At 45.6% G+C, this 22,326-nt stretch overlaps 1 protein-coding gene across 2 annotated transcripts in view; it reads right to left on the reverse strand.

The window, feature by feature from the left end:
• The window catches only part of tox2 (TOX high mobility group box family member 2), an 80,465-nt gene that overhangs the window by 20,987 nt on the left and 37,152 nt on the right, over window positions 1-22,326 (reverse strand). For both annotated transcript variants that reach the window (XM_037490005.2, XM_037490007.2), the window contains exons 3-4: window positions 17,383-17,442; window positions 3,270-3,560 (exon numbers count right to left, since the gene is read on the reverse strand). In XM_037490005.2, coding sequence (XP_037345902.1) covers window positions 3,270-3,560; window positions 17,383-17,442 — 351 coding nt within the window. The remainder of the gene's footprint in view (window positions 1-3,269; window positions 3,561-17,382; window positions 17,443-22,326) is intronic.

The raw sequence follows: 22,326 nt of genomic DNA on the forward strand, positions 1-22,326 counted from the left end.
CAGCGAGGTGTTCTTTAATGTTCTCTAGATTTTCAGTTTGCATCTGAGTCAAACACCTTGTGCTTGAATCACATTGCTGCTCATTTAGAAAGCAGGAGCTTCCCGAAAACCTTTTGTTGAGACCGAATAACCTTCCACTCAACGGAATTATCTCTGAAACATCTAACCGCGAAATCAAGGAGGTACAGAAAAATGAAGGTATGAGCTCATTGTGAATAAGAGTTACCTCTTTTCCTCTTTGCAATTTCTTTCTTGCTTACCTACCAACAATCCCCCCTCCCTCCCTTTATCTCTCTCTCTCTCTCTCTCTCGTTCTCCATCCTCACCCCTCCTCTCCTCATCCAACTCTATTGCACTCTTTTCATTGCCCTGCTCACGTATTGAATCTGCCTGATGAAAACAGATCTCACTGCAGCACCACAATAGAATGGCTGATGCAGGAAAGATGAACCCTAATGGATTTTTTTTTTTTCCCTTTCAATGTGCTCAAGATTGAATATAAGGCCTGACCTCCAGATGTAGTGGATCCATTTCAACAGCAGAGATATTGTTTATAGTGAGGACACAGAAACGCACGGAGCCACTTGGAAACACACAAAACGGCAGAATAAATCCCTTTGTATCTACGTGCGCGTGTTCTTTTTAGCCCAGCAAACTGTGTGAAGTAAGAATTAACCCTCGTTATTTATCAATCCACGTCAAGTGAGGTATCCACTATTAACAGAATCCCGTGTTCCAAGCGCACAGTTTGCTTAATTACTCTGCTCAGCAGACTGTGTCAAGGTGAGGCACCGATTTAATAGACACTCCATTTTCAGCACAAATGAACCTCCGCCACGGTTTGGTGGCTTCGCCGGGTCCGAAACTATCTGACTTCGAAATGTGTGAGTTCGCTTAATGCGCCGCAATGAAGTCGAGGCAGAGAGCCCCCCCCCCCCCCGAAAAGGTCTCCGACGTGTTCAAGGAATTTCTCTCAGAGACGGTTAGAAATAGAAAAGGTTTCGAGAGGTTATAACATTTCTTTTTCTTTTTTTTTTTATCACTGATGATCTGTTTAAAAGCTGTAATTTCTTTTTAGCTTTTTCTTTATCTTTTGGTTTCAAAAGGATATTGAAGGTAATTTGTACAAAATATCCCATTCAGGACGTGTGCTGCTCTTTGGGTCTCCACTTTCAGGTATTGTGAGTATAAATTGTTACCGGCATTAGTTTGTGTGTGTGTGTGTGTTTTGGTTACATGTTCATCGTGTGCCATTTCAAACATTTCAAATGTCATGCTTTTATAGCACACAACCTGAAATACTCAATCTGTTAAAACCGACGAGTGGAGCGGGAACAAATATCCCGACTGCTGAGCGAAACACTGGCCAATCAACCACTGTCTCCACAGTAAAGGTCACGACCAAAATGTGGAATGAATATGAAGATAAATGACACACAAATCCAATTGCTCGGGGGGGATATTGAAACATTACATATAATAAATAGTATTTATATTTCAGAGCAAAACCAGGCCATATCTTGCCTGCATGCTGAATGATGTTTTAATCTTATCTCTTCTGTTTAAGATGAACGTTGGAATATATCATATCACATGATTCACATCATTAAAATAAAAATAAACCAATACAAATGTTAATAATAAAGAAACTCACAATGTTCAGTGTAGCTACTTCTGTTCCTTTTCTATATTTCAGTCAATGTTATTATGATCTTCAGATCCTCAACTATATTATGCATTTTTTATATGTTATATTTTGCCCATATGTGCTCTTTCTCTTCCGACACTCTTTCACCCATTAATATGAACGCATCAGCATCCAGCACCTTTTCACGTGGGCAGATTCATGTCAATCATGGTCCTCCTGTCACATGCGTCACACACACACATGAAATAAAATGCCTTCCCCCCCCCTCGCCACGTCCACCTTCTTCCTGGTGACACCGGGGTCCAGGGGTTGACCAAATACTGTCGGCTATTCATGGGTAGGCGTCAATATCTCCCCCTTCGATGGGGCAGAGAGTGTTAAGCGTTCTGCGCTGTGCTGCTTTCGGTGGGAATCGCCCAATCACGTGCGGTGGTTCAGTCCAATGGGGGCGGAGCCGAGAGGGGTGTGTGAAGCCGCCCTGGAAGAGTTGCTGTTATTAGCAGCAGGCTGTGAGGCCGCTGTTAGGTCACTTAATGCCTCTGTTTCCCCCCTCTGTGCTAATGTACTTCCGTGCTTGCTGTCTGTTGTGGTTTATTAAAAAACCAACACATTTCGGGAGGACTTCTGCCTCCTGCTCTCCTCGGGTGCCACGCAGTCGCGCTGGGAGCCCTCGTCCATGTGGACTTACCAGCGATTTTAGTAAGAAGCGTTGAATCAAACGTCAAACCAGAACATGAACACTCTTTTCAGCAGATCTCTATTGCAATATGTTGGTGAGTGAATACCAGGATCCCCAAAAAAATGAATTACATTGAGCTCTGCTCGTTTCTTTCCATGTGGAGCCAGACGGATGCTACACCGCAGACATTTACTTACCAAAGCCTTTACATTATGCTCCGCGCATACGCTTTGCATAATACATATATATATATATATATATATATTTTTTGTGATAGAAACCTGCTCAATTTCCTGCAGTTGCTCTCAATGCAATTACAGTTAGAAGATGCTAATTTGTGGAGGAGCAGTTCTGTGTGGAGCTGCGGGAGCAATCAGTGCGCATTCATGTTTGAAGGCTTGACAGATTGACCGATGCATGCTGTCGAGGTAGATATGATGCTGATGGATTTACCCACAATCCTTTTCACCGGGCATCAGAGCTGACATTGAAACCACTAAACAATCATTCGGTGGTCCTCCGTTTAGCCCCCGTTTTCATGTGCCGGAAAATTAAGTTTAGCACACGGGCTCGTGATCTGTTTCTCATTAAAAAAGCGCTTTTAAATGGCTGTTTTTTTTAAGTGTTTTTGCAAAAATCCCAAAAGCTTTAAAAAAATCATTTTTAAAAGGTCAGACATGTCCAATCTCTCCTGTGCTCAATCATTTCTCCCTCCCACTCCAAACTGCAACTTTTTTTTAACTGTGTGTGTGTGTGTGTTTTAAAGTGCTACAGTTAAAATCACACCCCACACTAAAAGTGTCTAGGAAGAGGAAAAGGAAAAATCCTTTCCTCTGAGGCACAAAACTCATTTTGTGAGCATTACGTGAAAATATTCCCTGACTCCATAACCACCAGCACTGTGGTGTTGAGGCACGGTTCCGTCCGCTTGGTGCTACTCACCGAGGGCATTTGGCTGGAGACGAGGTGGCCGTCCTGCGCCAGCATGTTGGACATCATGAGTGTGGGCAGCTCCGGGTAGGAATACGGGTTGATGAGCCCGTTGTGTTGCAGGGAGTGGCAGAGGTAGCCTGTGGAGTCGTGCTCCATCAGGTGAAGGAGAGACGGCTCAGGGTGGTTGGGTGGAGTGATGGGAGGGATCTCGTAGTCCTCGTCGCCGCCTCCGTTTCCCCCGCCGCCACCTCCTCCTCCGCCTCCTCCTCCGCCTCCGCCGCCGGTCTGACCCGTGTAGTTCTGATGGAAGGGAAACAAAGAAGACACATGCCAAGATCAAACTCCGCTATTCCATACGGGTTGAAGATGTGGACCTTCGGGTTTTATAGGGACGGAGTCGGAGAGGAACCGCCCTGTTCGTTTCCTGCAGGCGGCGCGTTATGTAACCGTTGAATCACCACTGCTTCACAGAGAGATGAAAAGAAGGCGAACTCTCAAGGTGCATTTCATCAAGAAACGTAAAACTATACATAATAAAACTACATGCAGCAGTTTGAATCCGGTTGCTTTGGTATGAATGTGGCAGAGTTTTACTCCCCGGATGCAACGACAAAGCACTTGGAATTTGCCACGCCGTGTAATTTTAAGCCTCTAATTGGCTCCTTCTCCATAGCAAGGCCCGCTGAGGGTCATGGGTATCACAGCGTTTAGAGCCCTTTCAAGACACCCCAACCCCACACAGACACACGTGTCGAGTCAAATTCAACATCCAGACAAGACACATACTGCTGTTTATTTGGCAACACGACATTCCACGTTAGTGGAGGCCCGAGTATCCATAGCAACAGTGTACGTCTCAGTTGCTACTTGCCAACTGTCACTTAAAAATGAAATAGTTTACTTCTGCTTTGTGCTACTTTCAGTTTATTAGTCACTTTGTGGTGTTGTATAGAAAAGGAATATATATATATATGAATGAAAAAATGAAATGTTGACGCCCTATGATTATCAATGTCCTGTCCTCGCCTACAGGATATTTGGCATATTACCTCTTACTGACACGTACGGGCATGAGAATCAATATATTAGCATCGTGATCCCCTTGGGATTCCGTTTCGTGTCATTTTTTGTTAGAAGAGGTGTTAATTCAGCCTGGTGTTTTGAACGTCTCATTTTGGAAAAACCCAAACTCGGCGCTCGGTAATAAAGGAGCTTCTGCATTTGTGTGCTGCCGCGCTAACACAGCAAGTCCAATCAGATCAGAGTCCTGCACAGAGCAAGAAGAAAAGAGAAATAGACGGGAAATTCAACGGGGGGGGGGAATGAAAAGCAATTTTGTCTGAGACTATCCAACTTGACTCCCATTGTAATGACTGAGTCAAATTAATCATCACAAATAATATTCTGGTGTCAGCCATTCAAGGGTTTTTTTAATAGAATTTTTATGATTCATGTCTAGCAGTATACATCAAACAGTCAGTTCTGCAACATTTCTGAAATAAATTCAATATCATCTTTGTGTAGGCTGTCATCCTCGGCAGCAGAGTGGTCATTTATCTCTCAAACAGATACTTTTAGAAAATAAGGGGCATGAGGAGATGGAAGAAAGGAGAGAGGATACAGGGCACATTTCTTTTTCTTGTTTCACTCAACCTATAGAGGTGAGAATAAAGCCCCACTGTGGCCATATGAATTACAGGCTTGTTAAGATATGTAACTAAAAGGTCCAAATTATAAATTAACATTTTTCAGCTCTTTGGAGAAAGAAAAGAAAAAGAAAAATGATGTTGTTTAGTACATTTTTTGAAGGGATTGCACCTTTTAATCCTTGGCGGGGCAAACCTTTTCCCATTCGAATCGCACATTTTAAACACATAGAAACTGGCTGTTGTTTTTACAACACTCGCTTTCAGCACGTCTAAAATATACCTAATGCCTTTTCAAATGAATACCAATCCGAGGCAGTAAGCACAAAAGCTAGACGAGAGGAATTTCATTAAGTTACAATCCCTAAAACACCCATTTTTAATTTGACCACAAAAAAGGACGTTTTTACTGTGAAGCAGGAATGCAGACACGGACTCTGCGTTTATGGCACACTTTCATCTTCCTACACGCAACACCAAATGAAAAAGGGTAAAAAAAAAGTGTGATTGCCTCAATTAGATTCACTTTATCCTGACAAAGCCTGCGAGATGTTCATTTTCCTTTTCCGTCCTTTTTGAAGACGGGTCTTTTTTATACAGCTTTTTTGGTTTGTTTTTGGACATTTCCTGACATTCGATTTCCCTCATAATTGTTAGAAGGGGAAACTAAATGATCCGCTATAAACATCGGGGGCCATTGTGTGTGAAGTGACTCCCGGGCCCCAGTCGTGACCCTGCATGTTTTTTTTTTTTTTTTCCTCTTTGTGTACGGAGCGACAGTCTCTCCACATAAACATTTTTTCTTGGTCCCGTCTGTTGCTTTTTGATGACGCGGACCGAGCATGTGTCGCGTGCTGGATTGTGCTGCGAGGGCTCACCCAGTGCCCTTGATGATAAAATGTAAATACCAAGGACGTTCCCAGTTGGATTGTGGCGAGATAAATTATTCATATGCCCCTTTCGGAATGAGCTCGCATGTACAGAGCCACATGTGCACTCTGGCTAATGTATACTCTTTTCTCCTTTAAAAAGTACAATCCGAGGAAAGGCGACGTATTTGATGGATGGTACGGAACGGCCTGTGTATGGAATTATCTTTTCAAACAAAAGCCCACCACTTTGTATTTTCCCAACATACGGTGCTAGTCATGGGTTCACTTCCAATAGTCAGGGTCGCATTCCTACCACAAGCTGCATTACATAGATGCTATTTTCTTATTGAAACATCCTTGAATTTCCCTCGTCTGATCGATACAGATAGCGTCCATTTCCAGAGGACAGTATGCTCAGTTTGCACAGTGAGCCAAACACAATCTGCAACATTTTAATTGAGAGACAGATCTCGCGACTGTAAGTGTTACATAGCAGCACACCTTTCATTTGAAAGAAACAGATGAATAGACAGTTGGTCTGGGACTGAGAGGGAAAATAACATTGAGTGGGGAGCGTTCCAGCTTGTCTTTTTATTTGGCACAGATCTCTCCCTCCCTCTGTAACACTGCCTGAGTATCCAAGGCCTTCTGGAGATGTTATTGACTAATGGGTAATGGCTCATTATCTGTACATTCTACTCCTTCTTAGGTTATTGTTGTAATGCCTGAAATTTAGTACAAAACCCAATTAATATTACATTTTATGTTGCTATTAATAGTATGAAAACTGATCCACTGTCAAATGTACATGCAAAATCATAACAAGAGAGCTGCAGGCTGTTTGGTATTGGGGATATTGTTAAAATATTTGGTTCTTGTTTATGCCATTTAAAAATGAAACACCAAAACATAATCTGCTTCTCAGTTGTGAGGATTTTTTTTTCATGGCATTGGAGGATTGCTCAAAATTGAGAGTGTTATAGTATTATTAACAGAGTTAATAATAATCTACAATGGAAATAGTCATTTGTTACAACCTTAGTTGTATTATTTGACAGTATTTAACTACATCACCTAAAAAGGAACATCACAATAAAAAAATAAAAATAAAATCAAGCGACACAATAAGAACATGCATGCATGCATGCATGGGTATATTCAGACGCATGGCGAGCAGACATTGGTTTCGGCAGAGAGGGCGGGACCAGCAGCTCTGAGACAGACGATGACAGATCTGCCTCACCACTAATGTGCACTTATCTGCCTATTGGAGAGCTTTGTCACGGTGGTGATTTATGCTCAGAATCCCGCACACACACACACACACACACACACACACACACACACACACACACACACACACACACACACACACACACACACACACACACACACACACACACACACACACACACACACACACACACACACACCACCACTCCCATCGCCACCGACACTCTCTCTCCGTTCCAACACCTCCCCGCATCCGCCGTGCAGCGCAGGGAGACAAAGTCAGTCTCCGTTATCTCCCGTTTCCACGCAGTCCGGTTCGCAAGGAAAAAAACGGAGGGTTTCTCCCTGGGAAGAATTCGAGGGCATCATCGTTTTTTTTAAAAATAATTTGCTCTGCCATCGCTCTCCCAGAGGAAGATTATCCTGTTATATTTATGAATGGTCATGTTTACTAGTTCACACAGGGCTCTTGTTTTAATGGAACACAGCACAAGCGAATATCTGTCGGACAAAGATCACATGACATGATTATTGGGCTCCCCCCCCCCTTTCTCTCTCTCTCTCCTTATCTGTCCATCTCACTCAGGCTTAATTAAAGCCATACTCGTTCTTCTGCCACAGTATCATTTCGGTGGGGGGGGGGGTTGTATGAGCACATCACAAAGCCTCTACAGCAGAGCCCAAAGAGACGGGGTGGGGGGGGCAAAGATCCAGTTACAGTCACCCTACACCTCCACTCTCCTCTTCCTTTCTTAGCCGGCCCACAGAGCCCAAACAGTTCTGGTCCTCGTATCAACCCCCCCACAACCCCACACCCTCTTCCGATTATTCCCCTGCCATCTCATTTTCCTCTAAAACCGCCAGGCTGCATTATTTATCTGTCACTATGTTACTGTTTGGAAATCATGAAAGGGGGCTGTGGGGATGGGGATGCTAAATCGCCATGTACTTGGTTTCTGTTTGGTGAAAAGAATGGGAGGGGAGGATGGGAGAGAGAGAGAGGGGGGGGGAGGGGGTGGGAGTGAGACAGGGGAAAAAAATAATGTCACAGTCACGCTCTTTCTAGGAAATAAAGTGCAGCCAGTATCTCTTCAGTCCTGGTCGCACCCCAGGGAAAAAATGCTCTATTTTTTTTGGAAGGGTGGGAGGGAAATTATTGAGTAAATGGGGAGAATAATCAAAGCGAATAACAACTGCCGAATGTCCGAAGATGCAGATGGCCCCATTCACCCCAAACACAGAGCCGATTACTAAACCTCCCATTCACTAAAACCAGCCTTCCTAATTGCTTATATTCTCTCCTTTTCTCTTTTATGTTTCCTTCCCTTCCTCTCCCTTGTGTATCCTGTTCCCAGTGCTCGTCTCACTTGTCAGTCAAGGTCAGGAGGTCATCCTCATCTGATCGCGTGTCAGAGCAGATTAAAATCAGAGCTTTTGTGCCATGTCATATTTCATTATGCATTTGACTCATCTGGCGGGTCAATAGGTCAGTGTGATTTGATTGGATGACAGAAATGATATAATTTGTGTTTAACCCTAGGCTGTATGAGGCTGTGAGTGGCGTACTAATGTATTTTGCAAAGACGGGGCAGGCCTTCTCCACGAGCGGCTAATTTGAAGTGGCACACCGCGGAGTCGAAGGAGAGCCAGGGCCATTGCGCAACATGCTGAGGTTATGAGGGAGGCTTTATCAAATAATAAACACAACCTCCCTCGTTCCTCCTTTTCCTCCCTGTCTCTCGCACGCTTTTCTTTTCACTTTGAACTGACGCGAGAGGCCAGACGTGACTGCACCCGATGCCTCGCTTACCCTCCTCCTATCTTCTTTCGTTCTTCAATTTGAATTACTGAAAAATGTGTCAGTTGACCCTTCTCTCTTGTTTTTATTCCGTCTCACTATCTAATAACACTCGATTTTTTTTTTTTTTGGCGAGAGGAGCTGTCAGCAACAACAACCGCATCGTTATTGCTGAACATTCGACTGGAACACAAACAACATTTTAAATAGCTCCCAAACGACTGCACTGTATAATAGACGTGTAACAGAAGCAACAAAAAAAAAATGACTGAACAACAGGCTTAATGTTTTGATGAATAAAGATGTATCTACGCGCTGTGAGCGCAAGGGAAGAGTCGCGGAACGTGTGGTGGTACTGATTCGCTGCCCCAGTGTCAGTGAAAACGAACACTAATGCGGTCAGAAAAAAACCAACCATCAATGCACGAGATTCCTCGGTTATCTAGAGGGGTTTTGATAGCGATGTTGATACTGTGGAGAGTGACATGAGATGGGGGGGGGGGTGGAGGAGGAGGGTGGAGCAGAAAGCAGAGGAGGGAGCAGAAAAGAAGGGGGGGGGGGGGGGGGGGAAGCTACGAAACCAACATTTCAAATGAGGACCATAATCAAACTTATTGCCTGCCAGCATGAATCTAGGATTACGACGTTGCGTTGGCAGACACGCCGCATTATTCCCAGTCCCCGCAGTCTCTCCCTGTTTGAAGCAGCCGCGTCTCCCGGAGAGAGAGAGAGGAAAGCCTTTTTTAAACTCGACTCATCGGCGCACCGCTGTCTGTTTTTTTTTTTTTGCGAGGCTTTAGCGGCAGCGATTGCTACTGACGAGTCGTGGGGCGAGCGCACCGAGGCCCGCGAAAAAAAAAGAAAAGAAAAAAAAACAGCAGCAAGTCAACTGCTTTTAGAGATGCTGAGAAAAGGCTCTTGAGTTATCTACTCTTCTGCGCTTTACTGTCCGGGGAATCGTCATTAACGTGTGGACAATGGCGCCGCTGTGTGTGACTGACAAAAGTAATTATTGTTATAAGAGCAAGTGAAACAGCACAATAAAAGGGCTGGTGGATCAGTACCGACTGACTCAAACAATGTTGAACATAACAAAGGGAACGCTGATGGCGCAGTCATCCAAACAAATGTGCATTATTCTGAGAATTGTTAGGATCCTGTCACCCACTAAAAAAACACCAGGAGAAAGGGGTGGGGTGTAACGTGCATGTGGTGTGTGTGTGTGTGTGTGTGTGTGTTTTTTAATCTGTGTAAGAAACGTCACATTTTCCCCTGACACGGACCTTGGTGTTTAAAGCTGATTTCAACTTTTTGAAGTTAATTTTCTTAAAACCAAAACTACAAAAACGGGCTGCTCTGTGTGTGTGTGTGTGTGCGCGCTCCCTGGTCCGGAGTCAATGAGGCTGTGTATTGGAGGCTGGCACAGCTGGTGGGAGCAGGAGACGAACATCTGGAGCCCTCGTACTCTGGCTGCCATTGTTAATAAGAGGCTGGTGGGGCGTGGAGGGGAGCGGAGGAGACGGCTCTCCGGCGCTCAATGGACCTCGCTGTGTCCCACTGGAACGACGCTGTCGCGATCGCACACTTCACGAAAAGGGGGCTCCAGGAAAAGAGGCTCCAGCCTGGCGAGCGTTATCCACAACTTTGGCGGGGTGAAACCCAAACAGAAACAGCTTGACAAGCCTCGTTTTGTCGGGTTTTAGCCGGTAGCCACGCTAGCAGTGTGCCGGTCAGGTCTAAAATAAAACTATTGCCATTAATATTTGGTTTCGATATTAAATCTGCCCCTCGGGACCAATTGTGATAACTTCTAAGATAGGTGGTTAATGAAATCTACATTGTTTTAGCATGCTATGAAGCCACGATGAACATTGGTATTTAGCATTACCGCCAGTATCCATTTACACTCTTATTATTCTAATCACACAGCCGCCATGTTAACTGACCCAGAAAAGGATGAAATAATCCTTGGGATCGTTTTACATTTCTGGTTCTTTATTGAGCACCAACTATATTAAGAGCCGAGAAGAAGTGAGAAGTGAGGTTTGTTTGCTTCTACATTAATGCTCTGCAGTCTGTATATCAGTGGCTCGCGAAATCTTTTTTTTTGTGATGTGACATATTTCTGTCAGCGTTTTTTGGTTGGAAAAAAAGAGATGCAATACAAAGCGCTGTGCCAGCAGTGTGGGATTTCTTTAACTGTTAACACTGAAAGGACACAAAGCTTTGGTTGGGTTGCACCTTGTGGAGGTTTTAAAAAAAAAATGCTGCTACGCTTCCGCCAACGACACCTCCCGTACCTCCCGTATCTCCCGTACCTCCCGTACCTCCTGTATCTCCCGTATCTCCCGTACCTCCCGTACCTCCCGTACCTCCCGTATCTCCCGTATCCCCTGGAGGGCCTTCCCCGTACCCTCATTTGAGAACCACTGCTGTGTAAACATTTGAAGTTTCTCACAACAGAGGAAAAACGCCACCATGGATACATGTCGGCCCGAGGACTTATTTCCTACCTTGGAGATACTTCATCAATAATTAACTGAGTATTTTTGCTAATGAATCTCTCTTTTCCTCTCTAACAACCCGTATGTGTTTGCAGCCATTAGGGAAACCAGCTCAACTACGTTGTGAGCCGTCTTTTTTTCTTTCTTTTTATAATCTTTACAGGCTGAGAATTGCACGTCCTTTACAATGATCTGGCACAAGGGCGAGTGCTTGGTCTGCTGTGTCCTCCAATGGGGTTGAACGGCCTAAACAAACACATTACGGTCGCCATTGGTTTCGCCGGATCGCCCGGGGCAACGGGAGGATGAACAGCTTGGCAGAGCCGAGGCCCTTACACAAATATACAGCTGTGCTTTTGTACACGCGGTGCCGTGTCAGGTGAGTATTTCAAAAAAGACGGGGGGCGGGGGGGGGGTTTAAACGGCGTGCGAGAGAGAGACAGAGTGAGGAGGAGGAGGAGCGACGATGTTTCGCAATGACTGCGAAAAGGCCAACGGGGAGAGAACTTTCCATCTTTCCGCTGCCGCGACAAATATGCCTGCACATCCTTTTGCATTGTCTCCACTCTCTGCTTCGTCAGCGAACAGCTATAGAAATATTTTGGCAGGCTGCTCTTTGTTTTCATTTTCACAAAAGATGTAGTGAGGGAGTGAGAGAGAGGGAGTGGTGGGGGGGGGGGGCAAGGGGGGGCTACTCGGAAAGGTAAAGGGATGCTGTCAGAGGTTTGAGGGGGACAGTTGAAGAAAAAAAAAAAAGAGGATAAGGGGAGGTATACAGAGGAGAGATGGGGGGCGGGTGGGGGGTGCGGGGGAGTTCGGAATAATGGAGGATGGAAAGACGGAAATGTCAAAGGAGGGAAGAGCAGGAGAACGTGTGGGAACGACGAAGCCCCCAAAGGACGGATGAATCAGGTACATTATGTGAGGTGGGATGAGAGGGGTAGTGGGTGGGGGGGGGGGGACATGAAAGGGACCGGGAAGCTCGGGGCGAGTACTAGAGGGTCAGGCACAAGGTGAGGGACTCAATCGGAAGAGAAGGGGCAGGTGGAAGTGCAGGGGAAGGAGGAGCCTGCACACGCTGGCCCCCCAACTCCCAACCCAAACCTAAATCAGGCCAAAGTGGCCTCGGGGCTGTAATCCGGACCAGGCGGGCCGGGTCGGGTCCGGCCCGACGCGGGGCGCGGCGGGCGACGAAGCGCTGGGCGCTGGGCTTTAATCAGCGCGGCGATCCAAAGACACCGTGTCCCCCCCCCCCCCGCCCCCTCCAATCAGCAGGCTTCCTGTCAGTCACACATGGCCGAACCGGACCAATCAGGCTTTCGCCGAGGGTCCCAGACGAGGCCGGCTGTGCTTTGGGCTGCTGCCAAACAAGAGAATTACTAATCTAAACTGGAACGGTGGAATGGGCCTTTAAGTCAGAGCGCAGAGGGACGAGGTGACAGATTTGTCAAAGGTTGGACATAATTGACTACGGGATCATGTTCTACAATTGTTCACCGGAAACAAATGGGGGAAAGATGAGAGACACGGGGGGAGCTGTGGAATAAGACTTAATCATATTCCTGCGACTGGAGTTCCCACAGTAAAACAAACTAAAGTAAAACATGTTTCTGCTCAAATGAGCTCTCGCAGCACTAATTCTCTCATTAAACGCATTCGTGAAAAATAAAAATAACACAAAGGCCTCATTGTAACTTCAGTCAGTTCAAAGGTGTTTTTCAAACTCCATCCTAATCACGTCTGTTTGCAGCCATTTAACAACAACTTTCCATCGGTTCCAATCCGTCTCTGCTCCTCCGTGTCTTAACAAACCGACCCAATTACAACGACAACACCCAAGGGGCCGGTAGGATCCCTGCCGGCAGTGATTTACCGCAAAATAACAAGAAAAACGTCACCTGAGCTCCCGAACATGTAAAACAGGCAGACAAACTTTCAAATCACTCGTCACCAGAAGCTGCCTTTTTAATACCTGCATTTACTCAAAGAGAGCGGGGGTGAGGGGGGGGGGGGAGGGGCCAATGCATTAACTTAAAAGTGAGTGGAAAAATGCAAATGCCATCCACTTTATCATCAGGCATTCAAACAGACCCTTTCAACTCGGCAATCCATAATATTTCAGCTTTGATGCTCGGTAAATGGCCACAGCTCGATGGTAACGGGGAGCTGGATGCTGCTCTCGGAGCGGTGGGGCTAGTGTGACTGGCTGGGCTGCACACACACACACACACACACACACACACACACTGTGCATGCTAAAACCACATGCAGCGTCTTGGCAGCAAAGACGCTACAGCGGCAGCCAATCAATAAAACCTTGTTACGCTAATTGCAAGATCATAATCTCTGTTCCTACTTCTGCTGAATATCCAAACAGTCACTCCATTAGCCGAATTATTCCCCCGTGCAGTCTCTCCCCTCCTTCCCCCCTTTTCTATTTCCTCCTCCTTGTTCTTTTTTTTCTTCTCCCTCCCTGTGACATATTTCTCTCAAACAGCAGTTCTGCTAAATGAATTCATAAGTCAGGCAGAAAGACATCAAAGCGAAGCATTGTCAAGGTAAAGTGCTGATGAAGTACACAGTGTCTTCCACTTTTGCTGCAGCCCGAGAAGGAGGCGTTCGCCGCGGTGCGTCGTCGACGGCGACGCGCGTTTCTGTTCAACAGATGTCACACACCGAAAGAGACGTGGAAGTCTGCTGAGACCTTTTCCCCGACGAAAACCCCGTTGTTGGTTACTCTCTCCTGCAATGTAGCCAAGACAAATGGTCATTTGGCCCGAGGGGGGGGGGGGGGAGCTTGTTGATGACACGACCGAGGTCCGTGACCTTGTCATTGAATCAGCAACACTTTGTCACTGCGCCGGAGGGGGGGGGGGGTTAGAGAGAGACTAGAAGAAACACCACAGAGTACTAGGCAGGGTCAGACCACGATGCTCATGGGAACATCAATATGACAATGGCACTGACCCCGTTTGGTTTGCGACTAATCGCGAGAACACGCCCCCCCCCCCCCCCCCCCTCTCGAAGCGTCTCACTACGGGCCGCAGCTACTCAACGGGGGCCCTGCTTCGTGTCCTATATGATTGTAAAAGAAAAAGAGTATTTATATAGGTGAGCCAGATTAAATAGAACGATTACATGCAGGAACTGAAGTGAGAGGCAGCCGAGCACCGAGAGACACACTTTCACAGTTAGGAGGCGGAACCGCTGACCCAAATGCATTTAAATGCAGCAGGGGGGGGGGGGGGGGGAGGAAGAGAGGTAGAGATGTAAAGTGAGATAATAAAGCAGCAAACAGAGAAAAGGGAGCTTTAGGCAGTATGATTTGTTTTTATTCGAGATGGAATATATTGTGAATACTGCAGCTACTGTAGGTACCGTAAAAAAGAAACGTTTATTCAGGAGTAAAACTAATTAATAAAAGATGATCCCTGCAGCTGTGTTATCCCTCTGTTACGCTCACCAAGTAGTCAGAAGCATAAACATGTTTAGAGTTAAGCAGCCAATCCAATGTACCACAATTACTTTTTTTTTGCAGTACTAGAAATCAATGCACTTCACCAATGTGTATCAATTATGCAACATATTTTCATTAGACATCAATAAAATGGCAACTGTGTCCCACATCTACACTGCACAGCATTTCCCAGCAGTCTGTGAGTGTGGTGTGTGTTCACAGTGTGAGTGACTGCATGAGGGTGTACTGTCGATGCTCTGTATTCTCTCACAATGCGGTGTGCACAAAGAGAAGAACACTCACCGCTGGACGACATGTCTTAACTAATCGTGTGGTACAAATCCAGAAGCATCTCAGAAAACGGAGAAATAACCAAACAATATTTGGTGAGAACATGCCTCGTTAAGTTTAAAGAGGCAGTTTGATGCGTAACGGCACAAGCATTGTAGTTTCCTGTTTTTCATTCAGTAAATAGTGTTTTTATTTCATCTAATCTAACTTGAAAATCAAGTGTTCATTTGTTTGTTTCCTAACGTCTTCCTGTTTCTCCACCAGCCAATTTGTGCACAGAACAGCTCCCACACAACAGAAACATCCTCAGGTCTGCACATTCACTTTGCTGCGTGTATATTTTATTCATGTCCAGTTTACATTCTCCCCCCCCCCGGTTAAGATCAGTTTGAAAGGTGTAATTAGGATATTTCTAAGCAGGTGCAGATCAGCGATTGTTCCCATTTCCTGCATCTCCATGTTGTGTTGGCAGAGTGTTTGCCCAGCCACTGAGGCCCTCCCCGATTCAAGCTGTCAGAGGGAAGGAGAGGATGAACTTGGTGAAGCGGAGAATGGAGCAAGGCACATGTCAAATATGAGGGGATCTTGAGTAAACAAAGTGTAACACCGAGCAAGGCAAAATCGTCTCTCATCCCATCACCCTTTTTTTTTTCCACGCCATTTTCCCCCTCTGCCTCTCTCTCTCTCTCCTGCTTCCCCCCCGAAAACCACCTTTCTCTGTCTTTTCTATCTTGCGCGCCACATTTCCAAAGTTTTATCTGTCCCCTCGGTAATTCAGCAAAGAACCTTGTGCACATCAGCGCGACTTGCAATCGCACAATCAGCACTGCTGCAAAAGAACATGCGCTGAATAAAAAAAAAAAAAAAGGCCAATAAAATGAGTGGTTCTTAAGATTGTTTAGACGGCAGAGTAGCCGATCGAGGCATTTTTCACGATAACGGCGCCATCCTTCCTCAAATCCACTCCGTAACAGAGATATTTGACGTCGGAGTTATCAAAAATGAGAATAAGAAACAAGCGCAGCCGTCTCTCTCACTCTGGGCCTTGAGCCACACTTTAAGAAAGCAGGGTATTAAGAAATTAGTGGGGGGAGAAGAAAAAAAAAACGCAATTGCAAGAGAAACGCTAGAAACTAGTGCGGCCTGCGGGTCGGTTCTAATAATTGCAATTGACAGGGACAAATTCCCTGCTCCCCTATGTGTGTCAGGTGGGCTTATTCCCAAACTCCACAAATCCCCCTGTCCAAACACAACCATATGTTCTCCCAGTTGTTCGTGACCAGCTGTTCTGCAGTGTGTCTGGCAGTGACACGGTCGCCATGTTCAGTGGAAGAGCGCTGACTCCCCTCCCCTCCCCACCCCCCCACCTCCCCCACCTCCTCAATTCTAACTTGATAAATCCTTTGCAATGAGGCCAAAACTCACTCAGAGGGAAGCAGCGGCGCGTTCTGCTTGGCTTTCACCAAAGTGGAAATGATGTGTTCAGAGAGCGGTTGCATCATTTGAATGAAGTGAATTTGGATTTTATGATGGCGTAGTTTAATGGTTTGAAACAGAAACGAGGAACAAGTGCCTTCTGTTTGCCGTCTATTTCAGCTTCTCTGGTTTCCTTCTACTGTACTTAGCTGATGGACACAGAAATTCGTCTTTAGATCTCTTTGCAAACTGCATGTGGGAATGATTTTAATATGTTGTTATTTTTAATGTGGCCTGTGCCTTTGTGTCTCATGTACTCGGGTTGGTTATTTCATCGGCTTATCTCTCAAGGTAACACCGCTTTACCGTGTTTACCGCTTGTAGCATAAGTGCAAACATGTATAGACGGTGTGGACATTTTACTACCCCAGTATTGTACCACTAAGTGCCTGTTGCCACGGTAACAACTTATGGGGATGCAAAGAAACCAGAAACGATAGAAGCGAGCATCCTTGGCAGTGATTTGTAATTAGACTCCAGGTTCTGGGAATATAATAAATGTGTTTGTTTATCACACAATTTAAATACTAACGGTCATAATATTATATATTATCATTATTGTCCGTGGTGAATGCTTCCCCCATGGGGGGCACAATGTTTTAAACAGCTTTTTTTCAGTATAGAACTTGTGTGAACTAATTGGACTATTTTCTTTTGGGAGCCTTCGGTCCCTTTGCTTTCAGCTGGTGTCATCTAACTCTGACTGTGGTTTCAGGAGAAACAATTTGTCGCCCATCCTAACAAGCTACAACAATGGTGGAATGAAAACAGTCCCGGGGAACAGGCGGAATAAGAGGAACAGCGGGTGAAGAGCAGCTATTTCGTTAGAGGCAATTTGTTCTCACCTGGTTTGGCGGCAGGAACTCATGGTTGTTTTCATTCATGTACATGTTGTCACCATCAAACTGCAGTGAGAGAGAGAGAGAGAGATGGAAATGAGAAAACTGTTAGGCAGAAACAAACACATCACAACAGTGAGAGAAAAACAGAGGTTTGGGAGAGACACAGAAGCGGCGTCACACAGCAGCAGCCTAATGACTGCGAGTCCTCGGCTTATAGACCTCGATGCTCGGGTGGATGTCAGTAATTACAGTTCATTAGAGACACGTATAATTAGGCCCTGTCGAGCTTTGTGGGACTCACACTCTTCGTCTCAGCTCGTCGACAGCCTGAGAGTGAGTGTGTGTGTGAGTGTGTGTGTGGGGGGGGGTAAGTGCGCGCACACCTCACCGCTGCGATTCCACAGGGCGACAAAGGCACAACAGAGTGATAATCACAACACAGGCGCCGACGGCTGCGCGGTAAGTTTCGACCCGTCAGATCCAAGCCGAGGGGGGGGGGGGCAACACTCGCATGAAAATCGACGATCCCAGAGGTTAAAAATACCAAACGCGGCTGTTTTACCACTCAAGCCAATTACCTCAACCCGCCAATAACGAGTCATCCGGACAGCGGCCGCACACAATCAGGTGAGAGCGGTCCGGGCCGAGAGAAGAGGACACTCGAGCCGATGGTGAAGGAGCAGGAAGGGATGGTGTAGAAAGTGGGAGTGAGCATTGTAAGAAAGATGCTTTATATTGGCACCAGGAAAAAAACGACAAAAAACAGCATGAATGAGGAACCCGCTGGAGTCGGAGAGGAGGTAGCAGGAGCCTGTGGTTGTTCCGGGTGTAGTGTGATTAACACTGAGGTCACAGCCAGAGGCCGCAGCTTGAAACACACGGCATATAAACACACACACACACACACTCCCAAAGGCTTCCCTGCCTCTCTGTCTGACACTATTTGGCACACGCCATTTATTAGGAAACAGAACACACCTGAAGTCGGCTATGGTAGCGGTAGAGATGAATTGCCGCTGCATTTGTGAGGTTAAGTAACGGGACAGAAGTGCTGCATCAAAAACTTGCTGGGGGGGGGCGGGGGGGGGGGACCAGAAGTTGGCCTCACACTGTTATGGCCCCGTAATGAGCCATGTTCTCCACAGACTGACTCGTTTCTTCAGTTGGTCAATGAACGCCCCTTTTTTGGGACGTTTTCAATTAAAATCGCAGCCAGCTCGCTCTACTTGAGTCAAGTTGAAATGTTGTTTCTTTTTTTTTTTCCAGACGTGACACACGCACCAAACACACAGAGACAATTCCTTGCACCATTATTCCATTTAAAGCCCCAATTCCATTTCCGCGTTATCATTCGGACTCTGATGGGTCCGTTACTTCTAGTGCAATGACTTCTATCTGATAGCACTATTAGTTTTCTGCAGGAATAATCATTCTATTCTGCAAATGAAATTACTTTCTTTATTGCTCTTCGAAAACGGTCTTACTTGCTGGCCCTAATCACGTCGCGCCGGAACGGACGGTATCTCGAAACGGGTTATTTTCACACCTGCGAACCAGATGTTGATGAGAAAAACAAGTAAAGTAAAAGCAATTGTACAGAATGTCAAAGAGCAAACTGAGGGCAGTAAGTTGTTAGAACAACAAACGATATCTAAATCGAGGGGAAAGGTAAAGATAATTATTTTGCTTCTGAAGCTCACAAATGATCTCTGCCAGTTGTTTCCATCTGAAGCAAAACATGAACTGTAAAAAACAAAAGATGCGGCTTTGAAAGAGTTAAAGGCTAATGTGTTTATATGTTCTTAATTTTTTTTTTTTTTAGGGCGGCGTCCCGGCTTCTGAGCTGGCGAGCTAAAATGGCGCGTTCCCCCCCAGAAAAAGGACGAAAGAAAGCCCTGAAACGGTGTGAATTAAATACGAACAAATGACTAACGCACGGGGCAACAATGTCGTCTACCGGGTAGAGTTTCTATCTTCAGAAATCAGATTTTTTTTTTAAACTGTGTGTGCATATGCAATCTCTACTGTGTTATCTGACGGGTAATGAGTGGACCTCATGACGTGCTCTGGTGGAACATACGAGCGGGTGACACCAGAAAAGAAGGGAGGTCTGTCAAATCGACCATCTTGTCGATACTGCCACAGGCTCTTTGAGAATGGCGCTGGACGGTATTGCTCCCCTCAAAAGAAGAATGGCAACAAGAAGGAAGTTCGCGCCTTGGTATAACTCTCAAACCCGGAACCTAAAGCAAACTGTGCGGAAACTTGAGCGGTTATGGCGTTCCACCAAATCAGAAGGATCTAGGCTAACTTGGCAAGACAGCGTTAAAACATATAAGAAGGCTCTCCGTAACGCAAGAGCATCTTATTACTCATCATTAATCGAGAAAAATAAAAACAACTCCAGGTTTCTCTTCAGCACTGTAGCCAGACTGACAGAGAGTCACAGCGCTGTCGAGCCGTGTATTCCTGTGGACCTCAGTAGTAACGACTTTATGAACTTCTTCAATAATAAGATTCTGACTATCAAAGAGAAAATTGATGGTCTACTACCCCCAACCGGAGCCAACCCGTCCGCGGATGTAGGATCCTTGGACGTAGCCGTGGGCCCTGATACCTACTTGGATGGTTTCTCTTCCATCAACCTTGATCAACTGACTTCTACAATTTTGAAATCCAACTCTTCCACTTGTCTCCTGGATCCGATTCCAACTAAGCTGCTTAAGGAAGTTTTTCCGTTAATTAGCACATCCCTACTGGATATTATGAATCTGTCTTTGTTGACAGGACATGTACCACAGTCCTTCAAGGTAGCTGTAATTAAACCTCTTCTGAAGAAACCTACCCTAGCTCCAGAGGTGTTGGCTAACTACAGACCCATCTCTAATCTTCCCTTCCTCGCTAAGATCCTGGAGAAATCTGTCGCGAATCAATTATGTGACTTTCTACAAAACAATGCTTTGTTCGAGGATTTCCAGTCAGGATTTCGAATGCATCACAGCACAGAAACGGCACTGGTGAAAATTACAAATGATCTTCTACTTGCATCGGACCAAGGACTTGTATCTTTTCTTGTATTGCTGGACCTCAGTGCTGCATTTGACACCATCGATCACCGTATCCTGCTGCAGAGACTGGAACACTTGATTGGCATCAAAGGAACTGCACTCAGCTGGTTTAAATCTTATTTATCGGATCGATCCCAGTTTGTGTTTGTGAACGGTGAATCATCGAGGACCACGAATGTTGGTCACGGAGTCCCACAAGGTTCTGTGCTTGGACCGATTCTATTTACCCTGTACATGCTTCCTTTGGGCGACGTTATCAGAAAACACCGCATAAACTTCCATTGTTATGCAGACGATACTCAACTGTATCTATCGATCAAGCCAGAAGACACCAACCAACTTGTTAGACTTCAGGACTGTCTTGGAGACATCAAAACCTGGATGACCTGCAACTTCCTGATGTTAAACTCGGAAAAAACGGAAGTTATCATGATAGGCCCAGAGCGCCTTCGAAGTCAGCTGTCACGTGATACAGTCTCTATGGATGGAATTGCTCTGGTATCCAACAGCACCGTCAGAAATCTTGGAGTTCTCTTCGACCAGGATATGTCCTTCAACTCTCATATAAAGAAGACTTCAAGGACTGCCTTTTTTCATCTACGGAATATATCAAAAATCAGGAACTTCCTGTCTCAAAGTGATGCAGAAAAACTAGTTCATGCATTTGTTACTTCTAGACTGGATTACTGTAATTCTTTGTTATCAGGCTGCTCTTGTAAATCGCTTAAACCTCTCCAGCTGATTCAGAATGCTGCAGCACGTGTATTAACAAGAACTAAGAAATGGGATCATATAACTCCTGTATTAACTTCTCTGCACTGGCTTCCTGTTAAATCAAGAATAGAATTTAAGGTACTTCTCCTCACCTACAAGGCACTTGCTGGTGAGGCACCGTCTTATCTTAAAGAGCTTGTTACACCGTATTGTCCTACAAGGCATCTACGCTCCATAGATGCTGGGCTACTTGTGGTTCCTAGAGTTTTAAAAAGTAGGATGGGGGCCAGAGCCTTCAGTTATCAAGCTCCTCTTTTGTGGAACCAGCTTCCACTTTCAGTCCGGGGGGCAGACTCGGTCAGTTCATTTAAGATAAAGCTTAAAACGTTCCTCTTTGATATTGCTTATAGTTAGGGCTGGCTCAGGTTAGCCTGGACCAGCCCTTAGTTAAGCTGCTCTAGGCTTAGACTGCCGGGGGACTTCTTAGGACACACCGAGCCCCTCTCTCACTCTCACTCTCTCCTCCCACAATCATCCATGCTTTATTAATGTACATCACTAATTAAGCTTCTTTCCGGGAGTTTTTTGTGCTTTCTCGCCTAGCAGGTCTCCGTGGATCATAGTTTCGTGCGGACCCCGGTTCTGACTCCTGGCTCATGGCTCTGCTGACACCTGCTACTGCCATCATCATTACTTTAAATATGATTCATATTACTGTCATCAAAAACCAACATCTTTCTGCTCTCCCTCCCCACAGAAGCCTCTGTGGATGGTGGTTCGATCTGATGGAGGTTGTCCCTGCAGTGGTCCTGCCGTACACCTCTTCTGCTACTTGCAATTACTTGTATCATTTCAGTTAGAGAAATTGAATGTATTGTACATCTTTTACATTGTTGATTCTGTACACATGACATCCATTGCAGTCTGTCCATCCCGGGAGAGGGATCCCTCCTCTGACGTTCTCCCTATGGTTTCTTCCCTTTTTTCCCCATTGAAGGGTTTTTTTCATATTTTGGGGAGTTTTTCCTGTGCCGATGTGAGGGTTTCGGGACAGAGGATGTTGCATGTGTACAGACTGTAAAGCCCTCTGAGGCAAATTTGTAATTTGCGATTTTGGGCTATACAAAATAAAATGAATTGAATTGAATTGTCAGCTTGTTGTGTC

The sequence above is a fragment of the Pungitius pungitius genome, chromosome 8 (assembly GCF_949316345.1).
Source record: "Pungitius pungitius chromosome 8, fPunPun2.1, whole genome shotgun sequence".
Classification (NCBI taxonomy): domain Eukaryota; kingdom Metazoa; phylum Chordata; class Actinopteri; order Perciformes; family Gasterosteidae; genus Pungitius; species Pungitius pungitius.